The 18,888-nt window shown below is 44.0% G+C and overlaps 1 protein-coding gene and 1 pseudogene across 5 annotated transcripts in view; one reads left to right on the forward strand and one right to left on the reverse strand.

The window, feature by feature from the left end:
• Nucleotides 1-1,186: 1,186 nt before the first annotated feature.
• Nucleotides 1,187-18,888, reverse strand: part of NDRG3 (NDRG family member 3) — a 73,038-nt gene continuing 55,336 nt past the window's right edge. For 3 of the 5 annotated variants that reach the window (XM_046679458.1, XM_046679459.1, XM_046679462.1), the window contains 7 exons: nucleotides 14,953-15,056; nucleotides 13,870-13,935; nucleotides 13,700-13,751; nucleotides 8,789-8,836; nucleotides 5,258-5,293; nucleotides 5,122-5,173; nucleotides 1,187-2,774 (listed from right to left, as the gene is read on the reverse strand). In XM_046679458.1, coding sequence (XP_046535414.1) covers nucleotides 2,593-2,774; nucleotides 5,122-5,173; nucleotides 5,258-5,293; nucleotides 8,789-8,836; nucleotides 13,700-13,751; nucleotides 13,870-13,935; nucleotides 14,953-15,056 — 540 coding nt within the window. In that variant the 3' untranslated portion in view covers nucleotides 1,187-2,592. The other 2 variants (XM_046679460.1, XM_046679461.1) reach the window with 2 other exon arrangements.
• LOC124248881 (60S ribosomal protein L21-like) lies at nucleotides 5,305-6,891 on the forward strand (annotated as a pseudogene).

Consider the following 18,888-nt stretch of genomic DNA (forward strand, 5'->3'; position numbering starts at 1 on the left):
TTTGTGACCGTTTGTAAACTAGTTTACCTCGAGCCTGTTTTCTCATCCATCAAATGGGACTAGCACGTATCTCACTGCATCAATAGAAGGAAACATACAGGAAGGTGCTTAGGGCCTGGCCTGTAGTAGATGCTCAATAAAAGACTCAATAAAATATGGAAACACATTGATTTTGGAAGAACTGGGAACTTTCCAAGCTACGTGACTTTAGCCAAATCACTTAATTTTCCTCCGCTGTTTCTTGTCTGTAGTCTGTAAAACACACTGCCTACTTTGTGGAGTCACCACGAGAACTGGGCAAGACGATCTGTATGGAAGAACTTCACACAACCACCTTGTGGAGACTCTGTAGAGCCTACCTGGCCACTTCCTTGCCTCTCAGAAAGCAGGCACCCAAATATTTTTGGACTGAATAGAAAGAAAGGAAATGAAAATGAGAAGAGGACTGAGTGTGAGGACGACCAGTCAGGTGTAGTCAGTTGGGGCCTGACTCCAGGCACAAGGCTCAGGTGGGAAAGCCAGCAACCATCCACGCTGGGTGTGGCCAAGAAGGCTGGAGCAACGTGGGTTTTAAGAGCAACTGTGGCTGTCAGACCCCCTTCAGCTCTGGAACTGTATTGGCCTGTATGCATCGTCAGGAGCTCAGCTTGGGGACCCGTATCTGTCTCGATGTCCTATGGTAGCAGCAGCCCCTGGAGAATTCAAAACTGACCTGAGATGGCGGCCTCCTAAAACTATTTTTGGTGGGTACAAAAACCACCCTTTCTGGAGAAGTACAGCCTGGTCTGTTTGAGGAACTCAGACAAGTGGTTGCAGATTATTACATGAGGGGTGGGACCCAGCAGGTGGCAGGTGGCAGGGCTGAGACTCAGAACACTTTTCCAAGATCCCAGCTTAGCTTCTCCTCCATCAAAGATCGTATGGTCGGGCTTCCATGATTTTTGGTTTGAGGAGAATACAGGTGTGTCAGATGGACTCGGGGTTCAATCCTGGCTGGGCTTCCTGGTACGACCTTGGGCAAATTATTTATCGCGAGTCTTCATTTCCTCACTGTAAATGGACAGCGTCACTGGGTTGGATAATCATCAAGTATGTGAAAATGCCCAGCATGGAGCCCACACCCAGCAACTCAGTCCCTCCCTGAGCCCCAGTGAGCGGCTTGAGAGAAAGAGCACCAGCAATCGGGTAACAATGAGACATATACAGCTTTATTTAATAATCTGTAAAAAGTCGTACTCTGGCAGAGCGACGCATTCCCTATCTCAGCAGAAAGTGAACATTATGTCTGAAAAGCCCCTTCCTAAGATTCAAAACTGTGTAACCCTGAGCTTACGTCTTGATGCCCTCAAGAGTGAGGTCCTTGCTGTGTGGCAGCTGGTTTCACCCTCCTCCCAGCCATACTCTCTGGCTGTGACCCCCTCACAGAGCAGTAGACTGAACACAATTTTACCTGGACAGGCTGCTCCCTTCCCTCCTACAAAAGGGAGTTCACAGGATTAAGAATCTTTTTGAGAAATGGGTGTGATCTTGATTTCATTTAGCTTCCCTTAACTCTGCTGAAATCAAGGCTGTACTTATTAAACATATCGTGTTACTGTCTGTTCCTCTCCCCCGATCTACTTCCATTTCTTCACCATCTACCTTTTTCGGGGACTGAGGGATTAAGAAGCACTCTCTGTAACAGTCCTGTGAGGGATTTCCTGCGGACGTCTGGTACGTGTATCAGACACGGCAGGGCAGCAGCTCTCCTCCGGTGGACCAGAGGCCTGGCATTTTGTTTTTCACCTTCCCGTGCTGAGAGAGTCCAGTAACTCAGCCACACTCGCTCCCTCTGAAAAAGTCCATGTCACATCAGAACCTCATCTTTCATGGGTTTTTAACAGAATATGTCCCTTTCTTTTATTTACAGAATGCTATATGTGAATCCATTTGGACAGAAGGAGGTGGCTGGCCACCCTGCCTGCTTCTCCACATAAGAGACTCCCTCTTATCAGTCACAGTTAATCAACAGTCCACTCGGCAGTCATGATCTTCTGCATTCCTCATGGCTGCTTTCTCCTGAAGTCATTTCGCAAATCTTGTTGACCAATTGGGAACCAAAAGAGAATGCAGTGGCCTACTCAACTTAGAAATCTGTTCTGCATATTTCCCCTAAAAACACCATTGAAAATGCAAAAAAAAAAAGTCCCTTTTTTGTTTTTTGCATAAGCTCTACAAGAAGGCATGTCTAAAATCACAGAACTATGCACACACAAACACAGACACACGTGCTCACACATACATCAGGATCAAAGAATCTTATCAGATACATAGCTGGGAAAGCATGGGAAAAAGCTGTCAAGAGAAGATATGGAGAAGTGATCAGCTAAAGATGTTGGAATGTTACAGTAATGGCATGGAAGTGGTTCTTGGTACATACAAAAAGGGGGTGGGTAGGCAGAGAGAATGATAAATCCAGGACACCAGAGAGAGAGTCAGTGGCCATGCAGGAGTTAAAGATAGCAGATGCCAGTTTGCTGTATGAAATGTTATCTTATGGAGTGGCTGTCTGAAGGAGGAGGGACCTGCATGGTCCAGCGGAGGGGCATCTGCCTAGCAGGACACCTCCATCGTATGGTGTCTGTCCAGAGCATCAGGGGACTCAGAGAATTCTTGAGTTCCATCTGACTGATTGCTGGTGACAGATCGGCTGAAGGCACTTTCTCCAGAGCCGATGCTACTTGAGGTTGAGTGGGTTCGTGATCGGGCCAGCCGGGTCATGCTGGCAGACGGTACTGTAAAAAAGAACCAAGAGGACTAGAAGATGGAGCCTGGTTAAACTCTGCTAATCTAGAAGTTTCATCAAAGGCTTTATGTTTAGCTTTCCCAACCCATTTAAGGTGATACCCAGGACAAGATATAGACACCCCCACTTTGTACTATTTGCTCTAGGTGAGTGGCTATATACAAGGTTGCTTTAATCCTCTGGATCTGGTTGGAATCTCCGCTGATTCTAGTCCACAGCAGAACAAGGGGAAACCTAAGTCCAGAGTATAGCCTCTCACGCCATTCACACAGTGATTACAAAGGAGGCTTTGGGAACCTAAACAAGTAACCAAAACCTGAAGTGCATGCAAGACTAAACCAAAAGAAACACAAACCACACAAGTATGAAGGTGTTTCACAAACACAGTGCAAGCCCGATACAACGAGACTACCATCCGCGTCCACAGGCTACCCTTGCTACCTGGGGAGGAGACGTGTAGGAAGGTGTGTGTGTAGGTGGGCAGGTGGGCCTGGAGCCGGCCTCTCCACAGGCAGTGAGGTACAGGCGGCCTGCGAGGAAGACCTCTGGGGGTGGGTGTTTAACTCGGACACCTGTTCTGCCACTGCTTAGACTCTGAGGTCCTTCCAGCTTGGCCAGGACAGGGCCTTACCTGGCATAACCTCCCTCTCTACCTTCCTGAGGCGCCAGCCACTCCTCCAGCTGTTATTTCAATGCTGGGGTCAAAAGATGCCATCACCTGCAGAGTTCTCCAGACACAGGCTCTGACACTCCTATTTAGAATCCAGGCTGCCCTTCGCTTCCTGTGTCTGGAGGTTAACTCAAGGACCACTAGGTGGTGGTGGGAGAGGGGCCCTGCCTATAAAGTTACAGGGGCTGCTGTGACCCTGCATTCGGGATGATGAGAGGAAGCCTGGCTATTATAACCTGGCTCCTTTCTTCCTCCTGGGCTGGACCTACAGGCTAACCCTCTTGGGGCACAATGAGCCACGTTCTATCGGGCTCTCACTGCACAGGAAAACCGCGGACATGCTGCAGGCAGCCAATGCAGCCGGGAGAGCGTGGCTGGGAGGCGGGGGTGGGACCAGCACAGAGGAAGGTACCTGGCTCGGTGCTCAAGTGACTGAGCTGCACATACGGGACTGGAAGCAGGATGGACACAGGAAAAGGCAGGTTAGTGACCCGAGAGTGCCAAGTGGCAACTTCGGCTGCCCAGTAGACACTGACAGAATCCTCTAAGCCAGGGATGAAGTTTTATTTTAAGGTCCTGATGATGAGTGAGACTGAGTGATGCTTCAATAGCATCTCGGACGTTACTTCTCTCAACTAGTCAAAGGCAACTGTTTTCCCCTCCACTATAAACAGCCATCCCACTTTGGATCAGAAATAGGCTGGCAGATCAGCCCTTTGCTAGGGAAGAGACGACAATGTGTTAGGAGAGGGACTTCTGCTCCTCCCAGTGAGCCAGAGGGACGAGGGTGTGGGCTCGGTTGGTAGTGGCTCACAGACGGGGATGACACAGCCACTCTAGACGAGACATACACGGTCTGCCTGCCAGGTACAGGGCTGTACCCAGGGGCCCTGCTGCTACCCAGAGCAGGGTGCCCAATGATCATTACCCAAACTGATGCCAGAGACAGGAGAAAAATCACCCTACTGGGTAAAGAGCTCTGTACCTGGGTAGAAGGATTTTTCTTCTTAAAACTCCAAGAAAGAAGCAAGTGTGGCTATTCTGTGACAAATGAGAAAGCTCAGGGGTCTCACAATATAAGAGACCAGGACAGGGGCATACGATATGGACACATCCTTGGACTCACCCTGAAATATTCTGCAAGTTCATCTCCTGTGGCAGATCTAACTGAGGACACTACCCTTTTCTTCTGGAGCTTCCATTTTGTTTCTCTAGCCTAGCCCAGGAGTCATTAGCTGAGTTCAAGTGCAAATCATGATTTCAGATTCACAGCTGGGACAGCCAAAGCTTCAGCGGTTGAAAACATGGGCTCTGGAATCAGACTGTCCATGCTTGAATCATGGCTCTGCAGCTGAACGGTCTGCTGGGAATGGGCCTTAGCCTCTTTGAGCCTCAGCTTCCTCTTCTGTAAAATGGGACTAATGACAGAACTTACCTTTTAAGGATAAGAATATAGTATGCCTGGGACAAGGGAGGCGCTTAATAAGTGTCAGCTCATCTTTATATGTACACACACAAATGAACGCTCCATAAACGTTTTGGTTTCTACTTGACTTCAGGCTGCCTAGCATAGAGGTTATGTCCTGAGAATTGCGGGCTCCCCAGGTGTCAAAATGACCCCATCATCAATAAGTCTTTGTGAGACAGAAAGTTGTGTACTACTCACTGTAGCCCATTCCCTGCAAAAAGTACTTGAAGGCCTCGGTGAGCTTCCCGGGCTAGGGGAGCAAAAGAAAAGGCATTACTCTTTGCACACACAGAGAGGCAGAATCAAATGGGTGCTTTTAAGACAATCTCCTTACCTGAACTACCTGCGGCAGTCCACCACAGTCTGCCATCTAGAAGAGGAAAAACACGTAAGTCAGCTGGGGCTTACACTGAAGGAAAATGCTCTGAACACCCACGAGTCCTTTCACACAGGACAGGATCGAAGTTAGGGTCACTTAACTTTATGTTTAAGCGCATCCAAGTGTGCATCTCCTCAACGCACTCTTACACAAAGACTCAGATCCTAGCAATCACCTTGACTATACATCTGAAAAGATTATTCAGTACTCACTCATCAGTGATGCAAGGCAGGCCTGGCTTTCCGGCCCATGGTGGGAATTTTCCGTTAGGCGTGAGACATGTCAACACTACCTTCGACCATGGTTCTGCCTCCACCTGAAGAACGTTACTTTCAGAGTCCTCAGTGTGACCCTAACTTGTCAGGGTACCATGCTTTCTAAATTCCCTCTCAAATCTGTATTTTCTTCACTCTATGATCAGGGATTTCTCTGATCAGGCACTGATGCGAAATTTGGCCAACTTGCTTGGTCAGCCACTTTCATTTCATACCTGGATTTGGTGAGGCTGTCTCTCACTTCATAAAACCTTACAGTTGGTTATTCTCACCTGTGCATGGATTTCTAGAGTAGGGTTTTGTTACCATGCATTGGAATTACCTGCGAGCACTTGTTAAAACTCAGATTCTAGAGTTCCTACCCTAGAGATTCTGATTTAATTGGCCTGGGGTGGGGCTCAAGAATTCACGTTTCTAACAAGCTCCCAGGTGCTGAAAATTCTGCCAGTCTGCAGAGAACAGACTTCTAGGGCGGTACGGCCAACCATGAGCCCACTCCCTTCCTTCTAGCTGTTATGCATTCCATACTCAGCTAGTATTCTATTCAGACTGACTACCATTTTTTTAAAAAGAGAAGTGAACCTCATGGCTTCCATTCACGAGCATAAAAACTTTCATGGAGCCTTCTGGCTGGCGCCGCCATCTTCCAGTAATTCGCCAGAATGACCAACACAAAAAGAAAGAGGAGAGGCACCTGCTATATGTTCTCTAGGCCATTTAGAAAACATGGAGTTGTTCCTTTGGCCACATACATGTGAATCTACAAGAAAGGTGATATTGTAGACATCAAAGGAATGGGCACTGTTCAAAAAGGAATGCCCTACAAATGTTACCATGGCAAAGCTGAAAGAGTCTACGATGTTACCCAGCATGCTGTTGGCATTGTTGTAAACAAACAAGTTAAGGGGAAGATTCTTGCCAAAAGAATTAATGTATGTGTTGAGCATATTAAGCACTCTAAGAGCCGAGATAGCTTCCTTGAACCGTGTGAGGGAAAATGATGAGAAAAAGAAGGAAGCCAAAGAGAAAGGTACTTGGGTTCAATTGAAGTGCCAGCCTGCTCCGCCCAGAGAAGCACACTTTGTGAGAACCAATGGAAAGAAGCCTCAGCTGCTGGAACCCACTCCCTACGAATTCATGGCATGATAGGTGAAAAAAAATAAAAGACCTCTGGACTGTAAAAAAAAAAAAAAAACAACAAAACTTTCATTGAGGGAGGACTGTGATTTAGAAGATAACAATGCTACAGAAGGCACAGGAATTTGAGGTTAAGAAGGAACAGTCCAGGGCCAGCTGCGTGGCTGAGTGGTTAAGTTCGAGCGCTCTGCTTCAACGGCCCAGGGTTTCACCGGTTCAAATCCTGGGCGCGGACACGGCACCACTCATCAAGCCATGCTGAGGCGGCATCCCACATGCCACAACTAGAAGGACACACAACTAAAAATACACAACTTTGTACCGGGGGACTTTGGGAGAAAAAAGGAAAAATAAAATCTTAAAAAAAAAAAAAGGAGGAACAGTCCCCTGAAAATACTAAGCATAAGATCAGGAAAAACATTTAACCTGATTTAAGTATAAAATAGACCTAACTGGCACAGCCTGTATTTTCATCAAGTTTGGGGAACCAAAATCTGATTAGAATCCTAAAACAGTTCTCTTACGCAGAGAGAGACTATTTCCAAGCTTGATACCTATCACATAGGTGGAGAATCAGTTCCATCATGCTATTGTGGATGGGCATTTCTGCCCAGAAATAACCACGTCTACAGCTACTGTAGAGTTCAGTTTTGTGCTTTTGGAATATTGATTCAAATCTGCAGTGAAAAACTAATTTGAAACCACATACTTTTAAAAAAACATTCATATTTTAGACTAGTTCATCAATCTCCTGGACCCCAGAACACTGAGTTTTGTCACGTCAGAGCATTAACCTCATGTTCTATTTCCAGGAAGTATGGGCCGCTTCTGGCGACAGCACTTTCCTTTCAAGCACATTTCAAAGAGAAAGGTAAGAAAGAAGCAGCAAGCAACATAAGATCAACACTTAAACCTATAGTATATCGATCTAACCAGGAGGGCAGGTCCCTGAACGTTCTACTAGAGGCTCCAGAAAAAGCGAGCTTGAGACACTTGCCTAGGGTGCAATTAAAAGGGGGAGATACCTGATGCTAACCCTAGAACTTTAGTACAAGAGCTGCTCTCTATTTGCCCTAAAAGAAAGAAAATGCACCCTTCTCATCATTAGAGCGTTACTGGAAGCTTCCTTACCAATATGTGATTTAGCATGTAAAGAATTTCCACTCATTATCTTAATTCTCACAACATTAAATAATGCTTAAGGGCCGGCCTGGTGGCGCAGAGGTTAAGTTTGCACATTCTGCTTTGGTAGCCCGGGGTTCGCCGGTTGGGATCCCAGGTGTGGACATGGCACCGCTTGGCACACCATGCTGTGGCAGGCGTCCCACGTATAAAGTGGAGGAAGATGGGCACGGATTTTAGCTCAGGGCCAGTCTTCCTCAACAAAAAGAGGAGGATTGGCAGCAGATGTTAGCTCAGGGTTAATCTTCCTCACAAAAAAAAAAAAAAAGCTTAAGTTTTTAATGACATGGGAAGATGCTTATGTCAAAAAGTTGAGGAAAACAGATACAGGGCTATAAATAGCCTATGATCTTAACAACATAAAAATATATAGGAAAAAAACACCAATATTTTTACCAAAGGTTATCTTTGGGTTGTAGGATTATGAGTAATTTTTATTTATTTTATTCTTTCTATATTTATATCCTTTATTTTCCAATTTTATAAACTGAGAACATATTTGGGAAAAAATATTTTTTTTTAAAGATTTTTTATTTTTTCCTTTTTCTCCCCAAAGCCCCTGGTACATAGTTGTATATTCTTTGTTGTGGGTCCTTCTAGCTGTGGCATGTGGGTCGCCACCTCAGCGTGGTTTGATGAGCAGTGCCATGTCCGCGCCCAGGATTTGAACCAACGAAACACTCGGCTGCCTGCAGCAGAGCGCGCGAACTTAACCACTCGGCCACAGGGCCAGCCCCAGGAAAAAATATTTTTAAAAAAGAATGAGAGAATCAGAGAGAGAGAGAGGGAGAGAGAACCTTTCCTTCTTTCTGGGTAACTATTCCAGAAACAGAGTAACTTGAACCATGTACAACTTACTCACAAATGGTAATAAGGAAAGAAGACACGTTACCTTGAGCAAAGTTGTATTTATAGGATTCAGGCGAGAATTGCATTCAACCTTCAAAAAAAGAAAAAAGGAGAAAAAAATTTTATGAACTGCTAGAAAAATAAAAAATAGCTTGGCATGAGAATGATCTTCCCAGATCAACAACTCAGTTTGGAGGTGACTGAATGAGCCAAAAAAAGTAGAAAAATACAAAGCAGGAAATATATTTATATGATGCACTTTATATCTGATGTTTCTGAGTAGATCTAAAAATCTGGCTAATTTCATTTTCTGAATCTGTTACAAGTAGAGTCTTTAAAAAACTTACGTGTTGAATCTAATTCTCCCAACTGATGGGGGCAAGTTATCTCCTTCTTTAATAAGTGAACTGGACCAGGCCCTCTCCTGCTGGGGTCCTGAGGGCTTCCTAGCACAAATGGCCCAAATGCCTGACCCTGCATACTAACCCGGCCCATTTCGCCCCCCTTTCCCGTGCCCCGAGTGTAGTGGGTTTGCGTGACTCTTTCCTGCCTCAAGGTCGTTGACTACCACGTCTACAGTTAGTTCCTCTGTGGTTCTTCTCACACAGCAGTCATCAGAATTCAGAATTTACATCCTTGTGGATTTACATGTTTGGTCTCTTGTACTCTCGTATCCACGAAGGCAGGGACCTTCAAGAAAATGTTTGGGGGAGGTAGTCTCTAGGTTCAGCGATGTTTCATGACTAAATTGATCACCTGGATCTCTCCCTTTACACACGCTTGCAAAGCACACACCTACAAAATTCTGTGCTAAGAGTGTGGAAACTAGAGGGGTAAAACATATGGTATAAGGCAGAATGAGATCACCTCAAAATTTCACACTTGAGCCGAGTACAGAAGGATGAGTAGGATTTCTAGAGGTACAGAAAGGGAAGAAGGGTTCCGAGGTGACAGGATTTGAGTTGTTTCAGGAGACTAACCAGCAGTGGCCTGTACGACAGATTGCAGAGGCAGCAAGCCAGCTGGGGAAGTTATTAAAATTACCAAGTCGAGAACCAGTAATCCAGATGAACTTTGCTCTGGGGACTGCTGATGGCGGTTACATGAAACTCTTCTACAATCAGGGGATGATCTAAAAGCCAGGATCACCAAACCACAGCTTTTGCTTTATACAATAACAATGCAGGCAGTGATAAACAAACGTATCCGTTTTACATTAATATGCAATAAGTCTAAAGGGGAGAATTTAAAAACTGCATTCCTAACTGCCAGGCACAGTGCTCAGAAGACAGTAAATACGCAATAAATATTTTCTGGAAGAATAACTCCCAAGTCTGGGTTTATAATAAATCATGCTTTCCTTGGTTCACTACTTTGCAATTTCTATAACTTTATAAGAAGTTTCAATACCTGGTAGGCCAAGCACAATGGTTGGGTTTTTGTTTGTTTGTTTGTTTTGGTGAGGAAGACTGGCCCTGAGCTAACATCTCTGCCAGTCTTCCTCTATTTTTTATGTGGGACACTGCCACAGCGTGGCTTGATGAGCAGTGTATGTAGGCCCACGCCTGGGATCTGAACCCATGAAACCCGGACTGCCGAAGTGGACCGCACGAACTTAGCCACTAAGCCATGGGGCCTGCCTCACAATGGTTGGTTTTTGACATGTCTACTCTCTCAGCTCCACAAATGCAGAGACGCCATCTCATTCATTTTTGTATTCTCCATAGCATCGAGCAGACAGGAGATGCTCAAAAAATGATGCTTAACAGATAAGTAAGCAAGAACTCGTGGGGCTTCTTCCTGCTCTTCCATGCACGACAGCCCCCAGTCCCTACCAACTTGAGGGTACAATACTCTGGCAGGGAGCTGGGTTGGAACGTGTCGAGAAGAGCATCTAATTCGTGGTACAGACATGCCTCCTGAAGTTCTTCTCTAGAAACGCTGAAGATGTGGAAAACAGAAACAGAAAGAGGCCTTATCTGTACTGGCTAACTTATTCAGTTGTGAAAAATAACTGGAAATCTTGCTTTAAGTCGATGCAATTTAAAAAAAGACAACTCAGCATTACTACAGAATTCTGATTAAGGGCACTTTCTAAAAACAACACTATTTTCCTGTTTCAAGTACACAAGTTTATGAAAAAAAAAATGTTTTTGACAAATATTTGTGTAGCATGTATCTCTACCTTATTAGCCAGAAAAGACTGACCTTTACAAAACTCCTTGATGAACTGGGATCATCACTATAATTTGATTACCTTTGGAGATTTTTTTTTGGACTTGAAAGTTATTTGCCTTTGTGCTTAAGCCATGCCATGTATTTTACACCAGACACAGCATGTTTTACAGGGCACTTCAGGGAGGTGTGAATATATTCCATCTGTGACATATAGACAGAATATAGATATACTCTATGTATGACACCTATCTCACCCTACAAACAGTCCTCCTGCCCCACAAACCTTCTCACCTATGCCTCGACCTGATTATGTATTAGACTTTGTGATAGTGATTTATAATAAGAAATATAGGGCCAGCCCCGTGGCAGGATGGTTAAGTTCGAGTGATCTGCTTTGGTGACCCAGGGTTTCACTGGTTCAGATCCTGGGTGCGGACCTAGCACCACTCATCAAGCCATGCTGAGGCGGCGTCCCACATAGCAGAATTAGAAGGACCTATATATTACAACTAGAATATATACAACTATGTACTGGGGGGCTTTGGGAAGAAGGGAAAAAAAGAGGAAGATTGGCAACAGATGTTAGCTCAGGGCCAATCTTTAAAAAAAAAAAAAAAAAGAAAAATATATATTTGGTCTTCATCACCGTTCCTGGCACAGAGCTCCTAAAATCCTTGGAATTTCCAAAGCAAGCAGTCATAAAGGTGTCTTTTTGTTATGCTAATGGGATGACTTTTGGAAAGCCCCTTGGTCATCTAAGGATGGGAGCTGGATGTCAGAACTAACCAAGTGAGTAGAGGGTTGGACCTTTCAGTCCCACCCCCTGACCTCGGGGGAGGGGGCAGAGGCTGGAGACTGAGTTCAATCACCAATGGTCAATCATTAATCAATCATGCCTACGGAATAAAGCCTCATAAAAACTGAAAAGGTAACTCCAGCAAGGTGGCACTGAGCCTGGCTGGCTCACAAAAGAACACAGTTCAGAGAGCTTCCGGGATGGTGAACACACGGGGATTGCGGGAGAGTGGCACACCTGGAGAGGGCATGGGAGCCCTGCACTCCTTCCTCAGGCCTTGCCCTACGCATCTCTTTCATCTGGCTGTTCCTGAGTTACATTCTTTTATAATAAACCAGTAATCTAGTAAGTAAAATGTTTCCCTGAGTTCTTGGAGCTCCCCTAGCAAATTAACTGAATCCAAGGAGGGGGCTGTCAGATACTCCAATCTGTACTAAGGTTCTGAAAGGCGGGGCAGTCTTGTGGGATAAGCCCTTAACCTGTGGGACCTGAAGGTACCTCAAGGTAAATTAGTGCCAGAAGTGAACTGAATTGAATTAACTGCTTAATGGTGGGGAAAAAACTCCCACATCAGAACTGTAGACTCCTTTTCCAAAAAGCCTTACTCTCTAACATTTTGCTCTAAATAGGTCAGAAGTTAAGGCTGCCAAAGAAAACCAGATAATTTCACAGATACTTAGTTAAGTTACACACGCTCTGGGAAAGACAGACAAAGGCTAAAAGACATACAAAAAATGTCAACCTCATTTGTAATCAAAGAAGTGCAAATTAAAACAGTGGAACACCATTTTTTAACCCAGCAAATTAACTGCTAATAGAATCTAAAATCCAATGCTGGACAGGGTGTCGTCAAACAGGTATTCTCTCTCACTCACCGCTGGTGGTGACACACTCGTATGTCCTTTCTGGAAAGGAATCTGGCAGAATGTATCAAAAATCTTACAAAGGTTTATGATTTTTGACACATTAATTCTACTTCTGGAAATCTATCCCAGGGAAATGACCAAAAATTCAGGCGAAGATTTTATAAGGATGTTTGTTCAACAGCAACATTATTAACAGGGCAAAATTAATCAGGAGAATGAGGTAAAAATAAACAAAGGTACACTTACGACACTAATACTATACAGACATATTGATTTACAATATGGGAAAATGCTATCAATAGTGTTGAGTAATCAGGTCCCCAAACCCTGTATATTTAATACAATCCAATCTGTTTAAAAAAAAAAAAGATAACAGTTTGGGTCTCTGGATCATGATTTTTCCTCCTGTCCTATTTTCCAATTTTTTCAGTCTTCCTACAATGAGCATATATTCCCTTTTTTTTTTTTTTTTTGAGGAAGATTAGCCCTGAGCTCACTACTGCCAATCTTCCTCTTTTCGCTGAGGAAGACTAGCCCTAAGCTAACATCCATGCCAATCTTCCTCTACTTTATATGTGGGACGCCTACCACAGCATGGTGTTTGCCAAGTGGTGCCATATTCACACCCGGGATCCAAACCAGCGAACCCCGGGCCGCTGAGAAGCAAAACGTGTGAACTTAACCACTGTGCCACCTGGCCAGCCCCCAGCATATATTCTTGTTATCAACGTGCTACGTGCTTGAGAAGGAGGTAGAGAAAGGCAGGCAGGCTCTCAGCGGCCTTTCCGCCTGCTGATATGTATGGTTCCAGATTTATGGTGGCTGCAGAAGGCTGAGGCTACCAGGAACCTGACAATAAGCCAATGGTGTCTGGCTGCATTACTTGCCACAAAGTGAACTACACCACACAAAGAAATACTGATCCTTTCTGATGAAATCTAGCAATTAATGAGGAATTCATTTTCTAAACTGGATAACCAAGAGCAAACCCTTTTATTATTTTGATACGCATAATCAGTGTTTACCAAGTGTTTTCTAAGCGTGTCAGCAGTGTGCCATACACATTTTAGTGACTGTAATCTCGTTCATCTTCGTGACATCAGGGCATACTCACCACAGCTTCCACTGCCGGTGAACTGTCCCCTACCACCAAGAGAGCAGAACACCTGGGGAAGGCAAAGTGAGAGATGACATTCGCAAACAGCACACACGCCACTGAACACTGTGTTCATCCATGAAAGGCAAAGATATTTAGCAACTTAGTGGGGAAACTGAGGGACTTACTTTAATGTCTTTGATTTGTTATCATTTTGGCCCAGCAAGGGTCTTTCAATGTCCAGGTCTCTGCGTCTAGAAACACAAAGGAAGCAATGCTCTTTTCAGGTAAAATCATGGCAACACAGGTTATTTCCAGGTCGTGAAAACCACAACGTATCAAGGAATGTGAAAACTCTCTTATGAGGGAAGGGGCCCTTGTGTGCTTTGTTCCCAAGTAGCCATTTCAGTGGCCTCCTGCGTGGTACCGAGCAGGAACAAGGCTCCAGGCTCAACTCTGAGGGACTCTGTGAATGCCAAAAGGAAGAAACTGCAAAACTCAACAGCCACGCTATCGAAATCCTCAAGTCCTAAGTGTTTAATTTGCCAACTCATTTATAGGAATAAACTCGTTAAGAGAAGGGGAACTTTTTCCTTGTAACTAACATAGTTTAGTGCAGTATGTAATAAACCTTTCTGATATCAACTAAAAATAAGGAGGCTCTGTTATTTAGAGGAAGGAACTCGAGAGACCAGGTTCAAAACCTGGCTTTGCTCCTTACTGGCTGTGTAACTCTGCCTTAAGTTACAGCTGACTCATTTCCTCAATCTTTTCCCATGACCCAGAAAGCTAGAAGGAGCTAACATTTTTACCTCTCATCCTAAGATAAGAATCAGGCTCTCTCAGAGACTGGGGGAGATGTGACAGTGGGTTTAGGAATACACAAACGAAAGAGAATTTACTAGTGTCCATGTGTTACTCCTGCCTGATGACAAGATATCAGTGAGGAGAAAGTGAATCGAGGCCCGAGCCTTCTACCCTTTGCCTCCCCTCCATGCATTTTTCTGTGCCACCTCAAATTACTTGTGTGTTTTGTGTGTGTACATATTTTAGGTACCCAAATTGGCCTTCAATTCATTCATTCTTCTTGAAAGCTGTTTAATATCTGTGTGAAAGCCTTTCCTCTTCTACTGTGGTGAAATAGCATGAAAGCAATCACATCACACAACACTGGAAGAAGTAGTTTATTTCCCCTTCCCATCTCCCTTAAATGTCCATGATCTTTTTAGACTTGGCCTGCATTTAAGTGAATGAATAGGAAACAACTGTACCCATTATAGGAACCCAGGAAGAGCTGTAGGTTTTCTTGGTTGATATCTTGTGCAATATGCAGCCTGTAGGTTTGAATCAGGTCCAGGTTGGCCTGCAGCTCTTCCTAGAACAATTGAAAGAAGACACTGGTAAACTTCTGAGCTGTAGGACAAGTCTACTTTGATTGGTTTGCATTCTCAACGCCCAAAGCCAAAGCTCCCTGCCCATGATGGGACATGAGGGGACAGCCTGGGGCCTACTGATGGAAGGGTAGACTGATGGGACGAAATCTTTTTAATTTGCATCAGACTGGTTCAGTGCCATATTCTGTGTTGGATGAGGGCATCAAAGAATCTATGATGGGGGCTAGCCCTCTGGCTGAGTGGTTAAGTTCACGTGCTCCGCTTCGGCAGCCCAGGGTTTGCCAGTTCGGATCCTGAGCACAGACCTACACACCTTTCATCAAGCTATGCTGTGGTGGCATCCCACATAGAAGAACTAAAATGACCTACAACTAGGATATACAACTATGTGCTGAGGCTTTGGGGAGAAAAAAAAAAGGAGGAAGATTGGCAACAGATGTTAGCTCAGGGCCAATCTTCTTCACCAAAACAAAAGGGGGGGGCCATAAAAAAATGAATCATGATGGAAAAAGCTAGTAATCAACTCCAGGTCAAGCACAAAAACTCAGGGTACACTCTGAATATGCTTACCTTTGGCACAGTGGAAACTGCACTAGCCTTAGATTCAGGTACTAGCTGTGGGACTTAGGTCACCTAACCATTTGGAACCTTAGTTCCTTATTTGCGTTTTTTTCATGTTCTGCCATTTCTCATAAAAATAGAATAGTGTCTGTAAAATGAAGAGAATAGCTCCCTGACAGAGCTATTTTAAAGATTAGATAAGAAAAGTTATATGAGCTGTAAAGTATAAAATAAATGGAAAGTAACATTTCTCTTAACAGCCACAAATCTGTATAATTAACTTATCTGTATCTTCACCAATGTAATCAGTGTATTACATATTTATATACTATCATTTAATAATATACATTCTGGAATTAATATTCCATTTATGATATCTTATTAAGTCAATTTATCACTTATTTAATCTCATTACCAATACTATTAAAGGTATAAAGGATAAGAGAAACAAAATGGTCTATACAGTGGAAAATGAGTCTCCCTCCCCAGCATCCACAGTCCCATGGTCCCTCTCTTGCTGGCCTTCTCAGAGGCCATCAGAACCAGGTGCCAGGTTCTCCTGTACATAAGCATATACGTACATATGCGCACACTCTCTCCCGCCACCCTAGTAAGCACTTTTAAGCTGAAGGGAAAATGTTTGCCTTGGAAGAAAGAAACGTATCAGGAACAGTGAGAGAGTCAGTTAATCCAGGGAAGTGTGTGAAGATCACCGCAAGCCTTGTAGAGAGACAGAGACAAGGAAAACATTTGTTTGCATTCTCACTACCACGTGGGTGAAGCGAGCCAAGAGCACAGTTGGAAACTAACCAAATGGATCAGAGTCTAGGAAACTAAAGGGCATTGCAATCACTCTGAGGAAACGCGGCAAATGCTAAAGATACTGCAATAAGAAAAGTAAACGATAAACGAAGCACACAGTAATTAGAAATGAAATGATCTAGCCAGCTCCCCCTTGAAGGTCTGGAGAGGAACTTGAGCAGCAAAGTTTGAGATAAAAAAGGGAAGAAATGATATTGGTATAAAAGGGGGTAAAAGTGGCTTAAGTGCCAATGGAACATCTTGGGCAAAGCTGTTATGTATAAATTGTACCCCCCGTCCACCTTTTTTTCCAAACACAAATTGCAGTCTGCTCGACATGGTAGAGGTAGAGATCACTGCTTATCAGGACATATGAGGCCGTCTCGTTCATTTATACCACCTGCTTCTCCACACCCTTACTAGTACAAATGGCCACTTGTTTTGATTTTTGATAATTTCATAGATTAAAAAAGAGGATATCACTGTGTTTTTTCCCTCTAATCAGTGAAGATGAGATGATTCATGTTTAAAAACCTTATTTGTGTCCATTTCAAGGCAATAAAAGCAAGACAAGCATTTGCTTGCTTAAATTTTAAATGAACTCCTCAGCCTTGTGACAACCCATTGTCTGTGACCTCACACATTTTTCATTAAACACACACTGTGCGTATATTGAGGATGTCCTTGCTTTACAGAAACCATTAAAATTCTGGTCTTACCTTCCCCCTATTTGAAATAGTGTTTCTAACATATTCAAACGCAAACACCTCAAAGCCTCATTCCTCCACGTCAGGCCCTGGGAAAAGGCTGCAGAAGTAACTGCTTTGGCTAATCACCCTCCTGCAGGCATCCTACACCAAGACCCCCGCAGGTCACTTAAGACCCATGAATATGCCTTATAACTCCTTCCTCTTTGCTTTTGAGCAAACTATTCCCCCTTCCTGGAGTGACCCCCTTCCTCCCCAAACCTACAATGTGGAAGCTGATCTAACCTTCAGGGCCCCGCTGGGATTCCTCCTCTACCTTTAAGCCTTTCCTGAAGGGAACCTTGGAAGACAACCTCTCCTGCCTTTGAATTCCTCCAGGCCCCTCACGGTGCCTCTCCTAAGGCAGAAAGAGGAAAGCTTCAGAGGTCGGCACATCTGGCTTCAAATCTCCTCCCTCCATATGTCTCTAGCTGCGGACCTTGTGTAAACCAATTCATTCTTCACCTGTAAAGTGGGAATCATACAATTCCCATTATGAGGTACCATATCAGATTGAATTAAAGCATATAAAATGTCTGTCTGAAATTTGTAGGTGTTCAATGAAAGGTAGCTCTTATTACTTATCCCTGTTTACCTGTGCCATAATAGTATGTCTGTATATCTCATCTCCCCACAGAGCGAGCTCTTGGAGAACAAGGGCCATATGTTACTACCTTTGTCTCTCCCAGAGCACTAAGCATGGAATTTTGTGAACTGGTTTTTAAGGTCAAACCAAGCATGCTGTATCTTCAGGAAAGCATCCACTCTACCCGGCATTATGTAGTGGAAAGATCATGGTCTTTGAGACGTCCAATTGAAAGAGCTGAATCAAAACATAGCTTTATTCCTTCCAGAAAAATCATAAAAATAACAGCAAAAATATTTCTTTATTAAGTCATAAACTCATAAGGACAAAGACAACAGGAAAAGTGACAACAGCAATAACATTTTGAAAGTGGGAATGCAGAAGCAAGACTGTAATCACTCATTTAGCAGACTCAACAAGGTTGCTAGGCTGGCAGTGGGGAGAGTGAAAGAAGTCAGTGAACATGTACCAAGGAGCCTGAAAGGCTCAAGAATTGTCGGTCAGCACCAGTTCTCTCTACAAGCAGAGAGTAAAGATGGGGCTAACAAATGAGAATCAGTTGAAAGTTGTTTGTAGAACTAAACTAAAATGGAGTCTCTTATGTCAGGGACAAAATGGAAACGGCCAATGCAGGTACATAAAGGAAACTTAACCTAACCTTACAGGAATTTACAGCTCTTCTCAGAAATCTGCAGAGGACACCAGCCAATCCCCAAACGCCAAGTCTGTTCACGCTATCTGTGGACTTCCTTGTCCCCATGACTCTGCAACCCTGATCCAAATAAGAAAGAAAACCCCTAGGCAACTAATCTGCTGAAAAAGCCAAATAACCTCTGCATTTACCCCATAATAATCCCTTAGTCTGTGACCAACTCGGAACTCATTGCTCCCATAGCCTTGAGTTTCCTGGTTTGCAGGGTGAAAGCCTTGCAATAAACTCATCTTTCTGCTTTGTTTTATTCAGCATGCAGAGTTTGGTTTTTGACATTTCTAATAAAGGTCTAACATCAGGAAGACGTAACAATTAAAATACATAAAGCAAATCAAAGAGAATTGAAGGGAGAAGTAGACAGTGCAATAATAATAGTTGGTCACTTTAATACCCTACATTCAATACAA

Source organism: Equus quagga, chromosome 12, assembly GCF_021613505.1.
Source record: "Equus quagga isolate Etosha38 chromosome 12, UCLA_HA_Equagga_1.0, whole genome shotgun sequence".
Lineage (NCBI taxonomy): Eukaryota > Metazoa > Chordata > Mammalia > Perissodactyla > Equidae > Equus > Equus quagga.